The sequence below is a fragment of the Varroa destructor genome, unplaced genomic scaffold (genome assembly GCF_002443255.2).
Source record: "Varroa destructor unplaced genomic scaffold, Vdes_3.0 BEIS01000007.1, whole genome shotgun sequence".
NCBI lineage: Eukaryota > Metazoa > Arthropoda > Arachnida > Mesostigmata > Varroidae > Varroa > Varroa destructor.
This window is the reverse complement of record NW_019211460.1, coordinates 36,628,415-36,646,924: the sequence shown is the minus strand read 5'-3', so window position 1 is coordinate 36,646,924 and position 18,510 is coordinate 36,628,415. Positions and strand designations below refer to the sequence as shown.

At 41.9% G+C, this 18,510-nt stretch overlaps 1 protein-coding gene across 4 annotated transcripts in view; it reads left to right on the top strand.

Annotated features, from left to right (window-relative positions):
* The window catches only part of LOC111253591 (insulin-like growth factor 1 receptor), an 86,271-nt gene that overhangs the window by 47,988 nt on the left and 19,773 nt on the right, over window positions 1-18,510 (top strand). The window contains exon 2 of one of the 4 annotated variants that reach the window (XM_022813228.2): window positions 421-908. The exons of 2 other annotated variants lie outside the window; for them this stretch is intronic. In XM_022813228.2, coding sequence (XP_022668963.1) covers window positions 872-908 — 37 coding nt within the window. In that variant the 5' untranslated portion in view covers window positions 421-871. Of the gene's footprint in view, window positions 1-420; window positions 909-2,694; window positions 2,830-18,510 lie in introns of those variants that run through there. One more of the 4 variants, XM_086976144.1, reaches the window with a different exon arrangement.

Below are 18,510 nucleotides of genomic sequence, written 5' to 3'. Positions count from 1 at the left end.
TATATATATATATGGGCGAAAAATAGCTCGATTGACAGAAGTTACTGGAACAAGGTTGCCACTGGAACTGGTGCCATGGAGAGTGTGATGCAATTGTTGTTATTACTCTATTAATAACAGATGGCCGGGAAAACGGTCTTCGAAGCGATAGTTTACTGGTGTCATTATAACTTTTAAGGAAATTTATAGATTTAAGCGAATATGAAGCGAAATCAAGCTGGTCCTTTGTTTTTCCGTTCCGTTCTGTTCTGTTCGTTTGTTTTTCGTAGTTCCTTTAACTTGCACACAATTTATTGCCTTGTTATTAATTAATATCAGGTCCTATATTTCTATACATTAGTAACTAAAGCCCCGCGCTATCGATAAAACATTTGGTCGCTTCGCTGTTTTTTTGTTTTCTTCTTTCTTTCCATGTCAAAGATGTTCCATCGCGCGCTATGCTAGACAACAACACGGATACCGCGATGGTGATAGCATTTTGTAATGCTCATCAACGATATTTACACTAGCCTTGTATCATATGCATCCAACAATACATTCATTACATAAACGCTAAGTCTTTAAATTGATTGTGTATATATCGTCACGACCGTTTAAAACCTTCCTCCAGCGTTCCGACTATTTAATGATCTTGAAATGCACGTTCTCGGACGCTATACGTTAATAATTCATCTTTCCTTCGGGCTGGTTTCTGAAAGTATCGACATTACCATTTTGTATAACCCAGTGGGTATACAATTGTTGTCTGGCAACAACTCAGCCATTGCACTGATAGTTCGGCTGCTGTTCTACCCCAGCCGCACCGTGAGACTCGCTCGGCATCCTCGAACTCTCCAGATCTAAATATCCACAATGGAACGTCGCAGATAAAATGATCAGCGGTGCTTTTTCGACGAAAACAACGTTAGGTACGGACCCAGCTGTTTCAAAAGATGTTCATCTCATCACGATCCATCATCATGTGAAGATCCCGTGAATAATAAGATTTTGCGTCTACTATATAGACTAAATGCTATCATTGAAGACAGTTTGCGCTACGGAATAAAAAAAACCATATCAGTATATTCTCGAAAAAGCTTTGCATTAAGTCGCCTAAATGGATCACTACAGTTTAGTGATGTTCGAGAAAATAAGTGTAAGACATCTATCTGTCTAAATCCTACCTGATTGAAGCCTGTGCCACTATTGTGGTTATACATGAATTTGGCATAATTGCATATGGTAAACTTTGATCTATGAGTAAGATAACCCCCGATGTAGCTCATATGTCAGCAAGACTGTCTATTCAAGTAATGCCTTTTTAACATATATCTATCCAAAAGGTGCAAAAAATAACCGTTAGAGGACCTCCGCGATATATACACGAAGGGCTGGCTATCTTGGTCATAATATATATATATATACGGTTATCCAGATCTTCTCTAACGGTTAATATTTTGCACCTTTTGGAGATTTTGGCTGGTGTGAATTTATTTATTGGCATTTAATAGAACGTATCACCCGAAGGCCTGGTTGCCTGTGCAGATTAGATGTGAAATAGAATAGAAAAATTATGAGTGAATAGTTCAGGTACGATTTAGACTTGATTTAGTTTGCTGTGTATGACGGCCACGTTGAATAAGGAAAATTTTCGAAAAATCTCGTTGAAATATCAGTTTTCCTATAATACATAGTTTCAAAAGCTGAGGGAAGCTCAGTAAAGCACTTTTCATTTACTATCGGCTATTTTTGTACCAACAATTTTCGGTAACGTAGAGCACAGATGCAGCAGTTGCAGATTTAGCTTATTTGCAAAAAATTGTTACAGCGCTTGAAATAATGATGAGAACGTTTTTTCATAAAGGAACAAGGAAGAAAGGCACAGGAACAGTCAAACTTCTCAAACTCGACCACAAAATCCAGCCGCTGTGCTCACTACTCGGTAGTTTAAATACTGATTTATTTTTGTATTTACCCACCGGCAAAGTCCGTCCTCGTAGGTCTTTACAGCGACAAAGCTGAAACTCTTGTCTTTGGAAAGCACAGACAATGAAGTCTGCGATCTTTGCAGTTATGTATTGAGACAGCTGCACGTAGAAGTTACGTGCTAGGCACGGGGTTATACAGAGCCAATTCGAAATAACATCGTAGTTCTTCATCATAGTGCTGCTTGTACCTATTTGTGTCACAATCTATTTTCTATGTTAATTTACAAATTTCGCATATTCGTATTTACTGGTTGATAGGATTAGCTGGGTAATTTATATATACACAAACACTACATACGTATATAGTAATAATCCTGCCAGCGTTCTAGTTCGTCTCTTTCGTGTCAATAGGCCAAGAATTTCGTTCAGCACCACGGTCCCGTTGGTAGGTAGCCAGGTCGCAGGGTCGCGGCGGTACCGTTGTTGTTGTTGTTGTTGCTGACATGGTAACGATGCGTCAGTAAGCGTAGAAAGTACTGCTCTGTCCTCGCGATGTGGGCGAAAAGGATCAGCATTTCGTTGGCCGGCTAAGGCCACAAACTAAATATAACAGTGATGAGGAACCAGTGAACGGTCAACAGCAGAAGAGGAAAAACACCAGACCTTTACCTAAAGAGAATCATGACTGCATTATATAGATGATGCTGTTGCTCGTAGTTGTGACAGTGGTAGATGCCAAAGTGGTCGTCGTTGTGTGCGGGAGGAATTAACGGATGGACAAACGAGGTCTGTGCGAAACTGTGTCATCTATCACTGCTGACGCTTCTACGCGTCATCGCATGGTTTTGATGATTGTTGTTATTGTGTCACTGACGCCTTGTCCGCTGATTACCGTTCGCCGTTGATGCTGCTGTTGCCAGTGGTAAGTGACGAACAGGACGTTGACGACAGTAACATTCTGCATTACTTAGTGCTGTTTTCGGCTCGCGTTCTGCGCTTCTGATCGTTTTCTTCTGACGTTGAGAATGTATGCCTTATAGCCACATTATTGGATTGTGGACTATTTGGATTTTTCTAATTTGTAATACGCTATTGCTGCGAGAGACGATTTTATCTCCCGTTTGACGGTTTTGATGAGATCTAGCTTGCTCTTGATTGAGCCACGTCGCTTTCAATAATCTAGGCCACTACGTATTACTACCGACAACGCTTTTTGTCTTACAATTCGTCTATCTGAGACCAAAACTTCTTCAGTTCACGAGCAGGTCTTCTATCTGCTCCCTTGCATCACCTTCATTATTTTTTTTTTCTATTATTGGTCCACGTATACTAGCTATTTAACAGTAGCTGAGGATTGTTCGCAGCTCGATTGTTTCATATACTTCCGTAGTAGAGGAGACGGAACCAAGAACAACAATTATTGAGTACTTCGTTTATAAAATACGATCTATTACGAATTACATACCGTGTGTGTGTGTGTGTGTGTGTGTGTGTGTGTGTGTGTGTGTGTGTGTGTGTGTGTGTGTGTGGGTGAATGGAAGCAGATGGTCGAATTTTGTTATTGATGGATATCGATTTTGAATGTGTTTACTTCTAAAGTGTGCGTAGTGATAACATTTAGCCTAAGATAACCAAATAATCATTATTTCTCGTTCGCTACATATATAAAAAAGCAGAAGACTTACGTCTAAGAACTACTATTGAAAATTTCCATTATGTATAATTTCGTTCGTATTAACGCACGGAATTAATAAATGCAGATTTTTACCCATCCGGCGATTCTTGGGAACGTGTTGTAATTAAATAGACCAGCAATATTTTTTTTGTTGTCATAGATTGTTGTGACGACCCTTTTTCCGCGTCTAGTTTCTCGATCGTTCATAATGAAGCCGCACTATTCTAGTGCGCCATCTGCTGCCGTCTCCGCTATATTTCCAATGGCAATGTTGACAGTGGTCGTAATCTAAAGAGCGAGACGTGGACGGAGGTAGTTTTGGTCGTTTTTGTACGCTCGTGTGTTGCAGTTAAGTGCGAAGAAAAAGGACTTCGATCGTTACTGCCTGCTGAGGACCCTTAATCATCACAATTTCATAGAAATCGCTTCCTAGTCTGTATCCGCGCTTCCTTTTTCTCTGCTGTCTGTTTTTTCTCGCAACAATGGAAGGTAGGTGAGTTATGGCTCCTCTCTTCGCTTGGCCTCCTAGGGGTCAGTAGGATATCAACAGGAGCTAAGATTGACGTGGAAAATATAGTGTTTTTTCAGCCATCTATTTTGTACATCATGTAGGTCATTAGTGACGTATTTGATGAGGTAGGCATAAAGAAGACCTATTGTGCTGAAGATTAATCACATGGTGTTGCTGCATCGATCTATGTTTTACTGATAGGACAGTGATTGTGATCGTAATCTAATTTCGGGATTTAAGGTACAAATACTGCATCCTGTAAACAAGAGACGAGCGCTAATAGATGCCAGCCACCTAAACGAATGCATAACCCCTCAAGTTAAGATGTGAGCGAGACAAAATAGATGGCAAATTTCAGTGGGCGATTTAGTAGCTATAGTACCGCGATAGGAATAGGTAACAGGGCATTTAAATCTTAAAGACACATGAGAGGCCGAATGGAGCTTTTGGCCAATAAAGCCTTTGAAATTTCACATAAGGTTGACTTTGATCGAGAATAACTTTGCGCCTAAGCTAAATATTGGCTTCCCGATGACAGCATATGTGACGACACTGATCTTAGAGAAATATGTTTGAAAATGTGAAAGAAAAGACATCTACTGAGCTTCGTATTTGGTACTTTTACCACACGATGGCTCTGATCACTGCTGCAATTTAACTTGCCGTATTCCGAATGCTCTTTCACACCGCCACGCACAAGTTCTGGGTCCGCTACTATTTATGTGAAGGTTATATCGTAAGATGCTCACGATCCCTTGTTTGACCCTGACTCGTACTTTGACACAATGTCACGTGATTGCAATCGAATACGAGTCAGGCAAATCTCCAGTCCGTGGAAGCACTTGAACACCGTTAGCGGTAAACACTTGGTCGTATGACCATGCATGTATCTGTGGTTCCCATTGTGGAATCATTCGATTACCTAGGGTGGCAGTTTTCTTTTGACTAACCTTACAGTATAGTCGTGCTTCCATAAACCCACTGACGAACTGTAGAGCTGCTGCACCGTGGGCGGTAATCAGTCTACAGGTTAAATTACGTAAGATTCATGGAACCATTTCTTGGAACGCCCTTAGCTGCAACGAGAGTCACTACCCTAAACCTCAAAAATGCATTTCGTTTGAAAAAGACCCTTCTTCGGTCAAGTTTGATTTGCACCACACACTCCAGTAAATGTACTTCCTTCCAAAAGAGTTTAAACTGTTTTTCAATGCTAAATGTACTCTCACTGCAGCTTTCACATTTAAAAAAAAAACCTAATACAGTGTCAAGAGATCAATTTGTTGAAAGGGTATTGACTGTTTTTGTGGTAGATGTCTATAAGGTTAAATAATTGTCAGTCGCGTACGATCGTTGGTGTCGTTCGAAAGCTAAGATTTACCAGTGGTAGATGTGCTTGAATTGTTGGATGCCTTTACTCAGACCAAAGATAGGGCATCTGGAATATTTTCTGCAAGAATTCGCTATGCTTTAAAAGTCTAACATAGTAAAGGCACGAAATGCTGTCTAGGCCAATGAAAAAAACTGTGATACGTTACTGGAGTGAACGATCTACGTTTTCGTTCTGGAAACTTCAATGTGAAAGATGCTCCTCGTAGCGGTCGACCAATTGTGGAGAAACCTGATGAGGTTACGACAAACGCTGGGTAAGATTGGATAGCGATAATATCGTTAAGGAAACAAATATTCACCACAAAGCAATTTCATACATTTGAAGACAGCCGGCTGCTACAAAGAAAGTTCAATGTTTGCATGCCAGCCAGATTGTCGCGGCAAAACTTACTCGATCGTACCCGCATCTCTACGGAAACACAGCAAATTCAGGTCACTTAAATCGGTTGATGACGAGTGATGAAAACTGTATCACACAACAAATAAAAAAAAAAGATGTTTCTGTGTGTTTATTATGCTGTGTGCTTGGTGAGATCGGAAAGGAGTTGTGTATTATGAGTAGCTCCCACCTGGAAAAACCATTGATTCTGGATTAACAAGATTATAATAGGCCATTGAAAAGATTCGATCGAGTCTGATGAAGCTACAGGAAAGGCGTCGTCACGACAGTGTCAGAGCACATAAATCTTAACCTATCCGGCAAAATTAGAGGAAACCCATATTGGGGAGTTTTAGGCATCGGCCGCATAGGCCGGATATTCGGGCATCAGATATCTATTATTTCTATCCACGCAGAAGTTCGACTGAAAGTATGTAAAAATCATACACTATCACCTAGAAACCATAGAGGTGTTTCGATGGCGGGAATATGTTATTACGGAAAAAAATTGGCGAAATTATAACTTAAAAAGAATGGTTAATAATGGTTAACAATGTGAATTCAACAACGGAATTCCAAAGTGGAATTCCTCTATTTGGTAGGCCAATGACTGTATATTATAAGTAAAGGTCTATTAAATCAAGCGGGGCAGATTATGGGCAAATTTACAACATTTCAGCAGCTTAGAAAGCAGTAACGTTAGCTTCGTTTAGTACGCATTAGGTACTAATAGAAGACGACTCTTCATGCTGAATTGTTAAAGCTTAAAATTTAAGACCAATGAGGAAAAAAGAGGAAATGAAATGATGATGATGATGATCCCACCACCTCTTCCTCACCTTCGGATTCTTCCAGCAATGAGAAAAGAGATAAGTAAACAGCAGATAGGGCTTCCGATGGTAGTACCGCCTACAAACGTATAATACGGGCAGCTGATGGTGTCTGAAGTTGGACATGGGACATCTTGTACCCGATTTAATGATTTACATTTGGGCAACTTGCATTTGGGTTCTAAGTTACACAATCAAGGTACGTTCGGTAATAGCCTTGCGACAAATCTACATACATTGTCAACATCTGCACCGAACAAAGAGTATCTCAAAAGGTGCATACACTACTGGCAATTACTTGGTGAGAAGTTTGTTTAATGTTTGCTGAAGATGGCGAGTTTTAAACAAACAAGTGAATCTGAACACCTGTGATAATAAAACATCTTTTACTCAAACAGATGGAACAGACGAAGTATCTTGTCCATATTCGAAACGAAATGTCGATGGACATCTTCTTTCGAGGGTATGTAAAAGGTACACTTGAAGATAGCCGAAAATGCCTAATATCATTCAATTATTAATTAAGCATTAATGAAGCATAAAAGTTTGAATCGATAGCCCAATATTATGATCAACATATCAATCACAACGGCAGCCATCTTGAACATCCGTGGAAGCCTGTGGATTATTTCACAATCAAATATTTACCTACGTGTAAATAGAAGCTGGGCATTATTTAATAGTTTCAGGTATCGTATCTATTATTTCGATATACTCTAGTTTAGCTGTTGTGCAGTAAGACAACGATGCTATGGCCAGCCCCTGTGTGTGCCAACAGACAGTTGAGATGGGATAACGTAATTTTACGTAAAGATCCGACTTCTTATAGAACTCTTTTCACAGTACTTTGGATTTACTGCCGTTTTCATGATGCTACGACTAAACGGGCCTGTGAGAGTAGCGGTTGAGTAAGATCACTTGGCGTTCAAATTTGTTTTACATATTGATCCAGCCACTGTTCTTCGGGTCGACACCATCATTTGCTGTTCTCTGTTGGATTATCAATGTTGACGTGACATTATATAGGCAAGTACCATTTGCGATGACGAATAATTTAACGGTTCTCTATATTGCCAATACCGATACCAGTTGACCCGATACTATTGTCTGACTTCACCGTCACTGCGACAATGTAAAATCAATTTTGAAGCCAGGTATCATTTCCAAACCGTTTACGAATAGCCCCTTTTGTCGGCTGCCGAACTATTCACACTGTTATTAAAATGTATAGTCATATATATATGACTATACATTTTATACATATATACACATATCTATACATATATGTAAGCACTCTTAGAACATCGTTGAAGCTTTCAGTATACGCACGGTGGGGCACTTCGCTTAGCGACTGGTGCAATTTTCACAATGTCGGCGTCCCGATGTATACTTTCCCGATATAGACAATGAATTTAGACGATGGACTGCCCATACATTCGGCTCAAAAATCGTTGGACGGTGCTACCGTATTAGAGAACCGACTATGTAAAGCCCGAAGGAGAAAAAAATGCAATATATTATAATGCCCCACAAATGAAGGCACTCAACAAATAGATGCATCACGTTAGGCAAGAAGGGGCCAACACTTGTGTGCAGTGATTAGGTTGTGTATTCAATATACAACCTTGTTAGAAATCGAAACACCGTGGTGCCTCAAGCTCCGTGGAAGAAAGTGCGTTACGTATGCAGGTAATGCGTTAACATTCCAGATGATGATATATTATTATAGATAACATAACATAGATCTCTACCGCCAATTAACTGTCAATCTGTCTTTCTCCCTATGCACCTTTGGATTGAAAAGCCCCTCTCGATGTACATTATGAACATCCTATGCCACAATACATAGCATGAATGATATATGTAGCACTGTTTGGCTTCTGAAACCGTCTTCGAAGAACAACTCGCAGTAGCCGACCCGCGTGAATTTTACATATGCGTGTGAGTCATCATACCAGGCTTTTGAGGCCAGATGAACCTATTAGCTTCATCTGGCCTTGTTCAGTGGGCTAAGAGTTTAGGCATCAGCGACAAAGTGCCTTGCTTTTGCGATGCAATCGCATTCATGCTGTAGTGTACGTTGAATTTAATGTATAATTTCTAGTATACCTCGTAAAGCGTTTAAGACAGGCGTCAAAACAAAGCTGAGCCAAAGAGAAAAAAAGCTTCAAGATGTAGCTTGTTCCCATTTGTTCAAAAGATACCGGTCGCCCAATACGAGCAAGAACAGTAGCAGGAGGATAGTCGATTTTGACGGTGTTTGAAAACGCCTTCCCGTTGCGGTGGGCGACAATGTATGAAACTGAATGAGAAGCCAGCGAGCGAATAACGAGGTTACCGCCATAAGAATTTAAATATTGTTACGTTAGGTAAGAATGTTCGCTGTATATAGTATAATGTGTAGTAACTATTTGATTTACACTGGCATTTATAGAGGATATAAATATATATATATATATAGATATATATATATATATAATAGGATTTTAATCGTATTCAGTAACTAGGCAGCAATTTTGTTAAGTTGAATATCGTCTCTAACTAAAAACCCTCAACGACTATCTGTAGTACTTTTATATAATAACACTCTCTATTTGGCTGTTGCGACTACGTGTCCCTTAACAAAGCTATGTACGTAAGCAAATTAACAGTTGTTACGCCGCTAAGGGAAGACTTCGCTTTTTTCTTGTATTTTCCTATAGGTTTTCTGGGACGATTAAAAAAATAACAAAAATAAACCGTATTCTAGACTTCAACTTATCATCACACAATGATGCGGGTGAGAATGAAGCAGTCAGTACGCTCTGTTCATTATATCTCTATACCGTGCAGAACCATTAATAGTATACATGATAAGGGATAGACGTGTAAACAGGTAGCGTCCGAATCCTATCGAAGAAAAATTACCTATAAAAATGAAGGTCATTGGACCTTTCGGTCCTCAGTGTGGTATATATATATTAGCCCTGACGGAAATTGAACTCGTAAATGGCAACTTCAAAAATGGAATTTAGCATATCAGTGCTTTAGGGCGAAGTAGTACTAGTGTGAGTTTCGCTATCATTTGAATAGATAAAGTATTTTTACCCTAAGTTATTTGAAAATGGCTAATTGGCGATGTTCTTTTGATGTAGACGCTTTATATAGCTTATGCGTATCCTGTGATTTCCTGCTGTTATCTTTATATACGCAAGCGAAGATTGACGGTCGTCTTTCATCATAGACCACCACATTCTGTTGCGCTCCAAATGACATGGGGCTGAAGAGTGTCTATATTTGTCGAAGAAATAATGACATCGAGCGGGCCGAGCTGAACTCCTCCGCTGAGCTGAAATTTCTTTCGTTCAGTTGCTTGATTCGTTCCGTCAGCTGCTTGACTCCTCCACTACTACGTTAACGGACTACAAGAGCCAACTACAGATCTATAACTCTCCTGTCCTGATGACACCTGCACTATCCTTCCTTTGTCGTCAGAGTTGCTGTGCGACTACCACCTACTGCGCGATTAGCAAAACTGCTTGTGATTGTTGTGATGGCGGTCACCGGTCGGGTGACCGATAGAAAATAGTTAGCCCTATTCGGTGGTTGGACATCGGATAGCGGCAGCAGAGGCGTAGGTAGCGATGCCAAAGGCTGGAGTGAGGCAGAACATGGGCAGCGTGGTCCACGTCGAGGTGCGCGGATGGGGCGGGAAAGGAGACGTCCGCTACGGTTGTTAAAGGTGGTTGTAATGGCGGCGCTAGTGGAAAGGGGCTGTTTGTGCACTGGGCTAGAATATCAGTTGACGTCAACATGCGACGGCCACTGTTGCCCTATTGCGCAGATCTGAAGCAGCCCGAATGGAACGGAATTTATCGACTTCTCGCGGGTCGTACGATGCTGTTGCCGTCGACTATGGTGATAGGACCAATGAGAAAGAAAATAGATACGAGTTTAAAGAGAAATAAAGAAACGTACCCTCACAGAGCAGCAGACTAGAGGGAGCCGAGAGCGAAGGTAGAATGAAAATAATACGAGAAAAAACATCGACGAAGCTTATAACACAAGCTGAAGCGAGAAATATTCGCTCCGTATACACGTACGTCCACGTGGAGACAAACAAACCTGCCAGACAAATTGTGCCTTCAATATACAAAGTTTACTCATCATCTGTTTCTATCACGTTTTACTTTATTTTATGCCTCTATGAAGAAACAAAGGTTACGGATTAAAGACTGCAATGGCTATCAAAAGGTTCCTGAGACCCCTAAGGATATAAACCAAAGGCATTTCTTAGGCTCTTCGAAATGGGGTCAGATTGTCGCGACGACTTAGGCATTGCGTACTCAGTGGATACCAGGTCCCGGGAACGGTAACAAACAGCTAGTCGTATTCAGTTGAACCTTGAAACAGCAGGCGACTTCAAGTCAGCTGATAGAGTAGACAAGGGAACTCATTTTACACGTTGTGACCATGTCCAAAGCGATGCAATATACCCGTGTCGTTTTTTTGTCGCAAACGAGACGAAGTGGAGCCGCCGTGTATTTGTTTGCTCATCCACTGACAGGATGACAGTGGGGCATGCCAAAAGCAGAAGCACATACACACACTCGCCTATCTAACCTATCCGGTTTGCACGGTAACAGCGCGCACTGAATTGGACTCTTCCCTTTTTGCACGGATGCACTTCATAGATATATATTTTCATATAAGATGAGGCGAAAGTCGTTTGACAGACGGAAAGTCTTCATTTCCCATCTGTTCAATTACCAAGAGATGCACAAAATGCTGCAATAAGGAGCGAATGTGACTGTCAACAAGTTTGTAACAGGAGCATTCTAATACCATCTCTCTCTCTCTCTCTCTCTCTCTCTCTCTCTATATATATATATATATATATATATATATATATATATATATTAGATTGCTACCGTAGAGCCGTCGCATAGATTTTTTCTGGGCTGCTAGGATTTCACTTTGGAATGACCTGCAAATCTGATAGAGCCGATTAGAGGAACACTTTTTGGGGGCATAATCGCAGGGCATAATTAAACTTCAGTTCACTGCATTATCAACATATACCAGTGTGCTATTATACCCTTGTCATCATGCTTAAAACATGGTGTTATGAGAATATAGAAATGGTATTAGAACGCTTTTTTATATGTGTTGCAAAGTTCGGTATATCTTTTATTGCGATCTTTACGTATCTATTGTTACCTTGGCAAATGTAAAATGAACATTCTCCAACTGTCAAGAGACTTTTGCGTCATATATATATATATATATATGCTGAAAGTAGCATTTTTGAACGGCCTTGAATCGGGCATGCGCCGATGTACCCGACAGATGGCAGGCGAAATCAAAGCAAATTTCATAGCGGTGGCAAGAAATGCCCTTGTCCCCAAGGTCGGGACCTGCTGATCTAGTAAGTTAGGATGCGCTGTTGTCAAGGCTGGTCGTTTACTTTACACATGGAGTGCTATGATATCTGTGCGAGATATCCTCAGGAGGGAGGGGGAATGACATGACAGCACTGTTATATACCTCTATTTATTCCTATGCATGCGCAGAGCCATGCATCGATTTAGCAAGCGCAACTGCCAGAAACACCATCGCTGATCTGACCGCCGCCATGAGCGGCTGACCCACCTTCGCTCCGCCCCCTATTGCACTCTCTTATCCATTCATCTACATAGACATCGTATTTGACATCTATGCAGCTAACCTTGCTGACGCATACACACACAACGACGATCCCTGACACCAGCGACATGGTAGCGTACAGCCGTAACTGCCTATCTGCCAGCTGACCGTTGATAAAAATGCTCGACGACGCAATAAGTGACGTCCCCGAAGCTAGCACGCAGGGACCGATACTCTACTAGCATAGATCGGGTCGAAGTGGCATATTAACACGATGCTCACAACGACAATAGAACTAACTGGGGGACTATAGGTAAAGTCGGCAGCCAACCATTGTCTGATGTCATCTTCAGACATTTACGGACATACCTACATTTAGTATGGTTGTAGTAGTAAATTTACACAATAGGATTATGGGTAGTGGTACGAGGGCACCGGGCCCGATGGAGACCTTCGGCAGCAGCACGATGCCACTAGGTAGGTAGCTAGCCGGAAGGCGTTACAGGCCGCAGCCACACGGGTGTACTGCGTGGGGGCAGCACGGCCAGTAGCAGCGGCTGAGTGGTACCGTTAGCAATGTAAACAATACACACCTTGCTGCTAGTCTTTAACTAACGGCCTAGTTCTGGCCCGTCTCGGTGCTTCGAATTCAATCTCATGACATGAAAAAATCTCATAGCGGCCACCATTACCGTCGTCGTGATCAGCATCATTCATCGGCAACAGACAAAAACGAACGACCAGACGAGCCCTTGTGGAAGTAAGCTAAACATTACAAGTTATCAGCAGGTCTAGGATGAAACGGCGAATCAATAGGGCTACAACGAGCAAATAGTAAAAGCTGACTAGTACGGATTGATTGATTGATTGGTGGATCTCGTACTGGGCAGCGTCGACGGCGGGATTTATTAATAAGATTAACATGATGCTGGGGACAAAAAGATTGTTGGTTGTTTAAACTCTGCGACTAGTGATTCGTACTGTCGAAGGGTTCCCAACGACCATGTTGTTGTATCTACGACCAGGCTTTTACCTAGCAACACAGAGTGGCCTGATCTTCAAAAAATGTACTGTATTAGTAGCAACTCGCGAAAGTAGCAAGGGTCAACCTATCTATATATATCTGTCGCTTCTACTGACAACAAAGCTTGTACGTTCCGAACAGCCTTCTTGCAGGCTTCTGAACAGCCTTGTACGCACCATATGTAATTTCTCAATCAATAAGGAATTACGCATGGGAAGTCCCGTGTAACACGGGTTCATATCGAGTAAGCCAAAATTGGATATTTCTTTACTCAACCCAAAAAGTAGTTGAAGCATGGAGATGAGGTCAAGCAATTGCATGCTTTCCGTTTCCACGCCAGCAGCTTATGAATCTCTTGGGAAACTCAAATAGTGGATGCCCCTGACGTGCTTTGCAAGTATTACTATCATATCCCGTCCGAACCTACATGACACTGCCACCGAACTCGCTTTCTTTCCAGGGATACGCCGTTCTATTGCCAGATCCACGTTCCGGCTGGCGACAAGAGATTGAACCATGTCTAGTCTATGACGATCGCATGTTCCATAAATATTTTTTGTCGCCTGAAATTACGCAAAATACGCCACTCGCATTCACTTTAGATTGGGTTAAAGCTAATTAGCGGAAAGCTTATTTTTGCTCAGTTTTTGCACTTTCAGTATCTGGTTACCGTTCTGTAATACGTTACATATGAAATGCCAGTTTTGGCTCACAAAGCTCAAGCTCTGCTTTTATGAGAAGCTTTCTAGATCCTTCTAGCCGCTTTCTTGTCTTTGGAGCCCCGAGATCTTGTCACCTATTTGCTGGTCTTAAACGCGTAATATATAACGCTCGATGCTCAACTACTATTCAACGGTCTTTTCAATGCTCTTCAACCTTCCTTCCTGAAGCGTTTACATTATCATGCACCGAGATTTTGCTTAACGCATTCTTACCTAACGTCTTTTTCAATCTTGGAAAAATAAACAGCTTAACTACTGGGCATGGATTTTCGAGATTGAAAGATGTTTTGCCTTATAAATTAATTTCCCGTTAGAATACACTTACAGATCTATAGGAAACGAATGTATTTTGCAAATTTCGTCTGCTAGTGGCGCGTTGCTCAGAAGTTATTTGGTTTTAAAGGTTGCCGGAATCGCTTTAGAAGCCTAATAATAAACAGTGGCCTGTGTGTGTGCACACGTCCAATAACAAGTTATTTCGAAGCCGGCTTGTTATATATTCATCCATATTCATCATGTAAAACTCGATATCGTATCTCTCACAAATTTGTATGCGTTCATCAGTACAATGAGGTCATTTCATAGGTTAGGATGAAACGCACCAAAGCAAATAATTGGATAAAAAGGATACCTGTCTCTCATCATGTTGCTACTACCTGTTTTCATCTAAAAATATAGATCAGACTTGAAAACAGTTTCGTAGAGGCCTCCGTCATAGGAACTGAGGCGTCTACGAGAAATCAGAAAGAAAACAAACGCTGAAGCGACCTGTACACCTACATCATGGCTATGAATTCGATTAATCATGTTGATTGTCTATGCAGACACAGTCCAGCGGCCGACATTTTGAACATGCACACTAATTTATCAATGCAGCTCAATGTGAAGTTCAAAAGCGATTAGTATATTGTACAGTAATGCATGAAATCAAGCTCAGTATGTACAAACAAGATGACCAGGCCACTGCGTCCATTGCTCCAGAGAGAGAGGTTCTCGCTGTGTCGGAATGATCTGCTGAGTGCACATGAATTGACGCACATAATCATTTGCTATACTATATATGCACCTATATTACGCATACGTTATCCAACTGATGCGTATATACATATGTGGTGTGACGATGATAACGGATGACGGGTAGTCTTTTCTCATGTTATTTTTGCCCGCTCAGCTTCTTCTCCTTCTACCTCTGTCTAAGTCTCTTTTTTTTTTTGTTAAGATGACACTCTAAACACTCAACCAGTTGAGGCAGGCGGAATTCGATTCCTTTTTGCCGGTCCTCTCAAAAGAGTTGGATAAGTGGCCCTCTGGTTTTGTGTGTTCGTCCGTTAGCTGTCCTGCTTTTTTGTCTACCATCTGCTGCCGCGACCGACCCGCACCGCCATAACTGTATCATCTCATCTATCGAAAAAGCGGAGCTTGTCCTATAGGTAGTAACCGAGCGCGCTTCAGCCGCTGCTGCTAATGACCGTGTGCGTGTGTGTGTGACGATGACGACGCTGAGGAAGGCGCACTGGCACACGTAATACACTGTTACTTTGTCCATCGTGTCAGTCTAATACGTTAGGCCACCAAAATCATTACCGAAAGGAACGCAGGACATGATCTCGTAGCCGTTCTGTAGTTATCATATCTGTACGGATTGGTTGGGCCGAAGTAGTATTTACTGTCTCAAGTAGCAACTCTGGAGTGAGGAGAGTTTATACATAAACTTTCCTCACCCCGGGGATAATGTATTTTGATAGCAAATGTAAGGGCTAGGTAAACACACGCTTTATACGGGGTCAAATATAATATATCTAGAAGGGGAGCTGAGGTTTAACAATTAAAAAATAAACGGAATACGATCAATACGTAATCTTGCACGAACCGTAGCTATTTTCGCCTAGATTTTTCGGCTGGGGCGGTATGGTTGCTCATGGGTACTGGGCGCTGATGCCGTTGTGTTACAGGTATGTAGTAGTCCGGACGGATTTTGTTGAGACCTTGATGGATTCTCTTGGTGGTGACCAGTTGGCCTGATAACTTCCCTCCGCGCCTTTCTCCTGTTGCGATCCTTCGCACAATGGGCCTCTTCTTGCTGTGTTGGTGTAACAACAACAACAACTTAAGGTATCTATTCGTCCTGTCCACATGAAGCCTTGGCCCCATGCGTTTTGCAGATACAGCAGGCCAGTACAGCAACAGATACGGTGGCAATGGAAGCAGAGGCAGCGCTTGTAACACGCATTAGCTCCTTCTCACTCATTTACCACATTTTATCCATCGGCCTGACAATGACAACTAAGCAGTATTACTGAGACTGCTGCTGAGGCTGCTATTGGTCGTCTTCTTGTGTCTGTTCGCCTGAGTCGACAGAAAGCGAGTGACTGGGTAACTGTGGTATCTCTACGGGGCGACGCCAGTGTCCACTTCTCTTTTCCTCGTAGGTGTTTGCCCGACAGATTGACTACCCGTCCGTCCATCCGTCCATCCATCCATCCATCCATCCATCCATCCGTCCCTTCGTTCTTGCAGGCAACACGGACCGAATGAAGACGGGCTGTTATTGGTCGTAACAGGACTTTGGAGCGCGTCTGTGGCAGCGAAACGCGACCGTGTGTACGTACATATAGGTGACATAGGTCATTATTCTACTCACCAAACGCAACAGCCTCGGCAACGGCTGGTGGTGATGGCCGCTGCTACCGTCGTAAAAATGAGTCCTATTATGTGTATGAAAGCGATGGCAAGAGCTGCGTAGCGTCATAGCTAGCTACTTGTGGCGTTGTATGATGATGCATCGGCATTATAATTGCTTAGCTGGCTAGGTATTCGGTTGGATCGATGTGGGAAGTCCTGCTGGAAGCCACGATCATCTGTTGACAACCGACTGGCAGGGTAATTACTAGCACTTACCTTCAACTTTCTAGGAAAACCGCGGCCTCAGCCGAAAAATAATGGTCTGCCACTGTTGTCCGCGCATTCTTTGGACTATTCCAGGCAAAGAATTGGGGAGACCAAGCAACGGTTTGGTTTGGTATGGTATGGCCGACTTGCTGCATATCATCCGAAAATCATCTAAAATGAGTGGAATGATGATTGCTAGAAGGATACGCAACGAAAGGCATACAAACATTGAAAGTACAAATGTTGCTGCGACACGAAATGGATCTCTAGCGCTGTGGACTTCTGCTTACTTAGTTATTTAAAACTAAATAAATACAGCCTTGTTATGGGACCAATTAGTTATCTTCTATAGTATCTGAGGTAACCTGTATAAGGTTGGCCATTATTATGCATCCATCTAGACATCCACCATTCACGAATACTAACTCTGAAAGTTCCATTCGATCTATTGTTTTGGTCACTTTAAGATTTTTTTGTAGGTGGAGCATGTATGAGAACAAACAACATGACCGTTTTAATAAATCAAAAGGATTGATTTGTGTAAATGAGCGCTGCCTATACTGTGTAGGTATAACTCGAAGAGAGTTAAATAATAGAAATATTCGATTAACTATGCTATGTATTCGTTAGAATCAATTGCTTGTTGCTTCGATGGCACAGGGATCATTTGAAATGACGGCTACTGTTTACCGTAGTGTCGAAGACAATGGCGGTCGCTTTACGTTAGGATATACTCTCTGTCTATATATCTGAGCACTCACTTACTCAAGCGTCAACTTTAAGCGGTGAACGCAAGCTTCCTGAATGGTGTCGTATTGTTGCCGCTGTTATTATGCCGACTGCAGGAAGGTCCGTTGTTGAATAGGCTCGTTCGAGTCACCTAATCGTCGATCGACATCGCTGGCTAGTGATATCTATAGCCTTTTCTAATAACCTATTAAAAAAAATCTGGAAATGTCCTATCATCAATCATTTGATCTAGTTGGATCTATTACATGATTGCTAATCTCCGGCTACGAGGACCGCTTTGCACTCTTTAATACCGTTAGGGCAAAGTAGGAATAACTTCGAATATTTTGTAGTTCTGCGAAAGCCGTAACACAGTGATGTTAGCGTACGTCGTGTTATTTCAGTGAGCGGCACCATTGGGGCAATACGACAACATTATCGTTTATGTTGCTTTGGTAGATTAGGGAAAAGGGCAGACTGGATGGGTCGCGATCTGTTTCCGTTCTGCCAGCTATAGAAATTCACGCTTTGCGCGCATTGCGTGTGCGAGGCTAAGTGGCACTGATATTATGTTATTGATTGGCCTTGGTATTGTAGTTTTATATGGGGGGCAATCTAAAATAGTGAATATTATTATTGTGTAATAGCATCTATCGACAGGTCATAATTAGCGTTTGTAAAAGCTAGCTTCACGATCACATGATTTTTCATGTGCCTACAAATGTACGATACACCGATGCACAGTACGATAGTCCTAAGCAAGAAGTAGCAGTAATAATCGAAATTGATATTATCAGTAGGCACAGTTGTCCCTATAGCAACGTCAG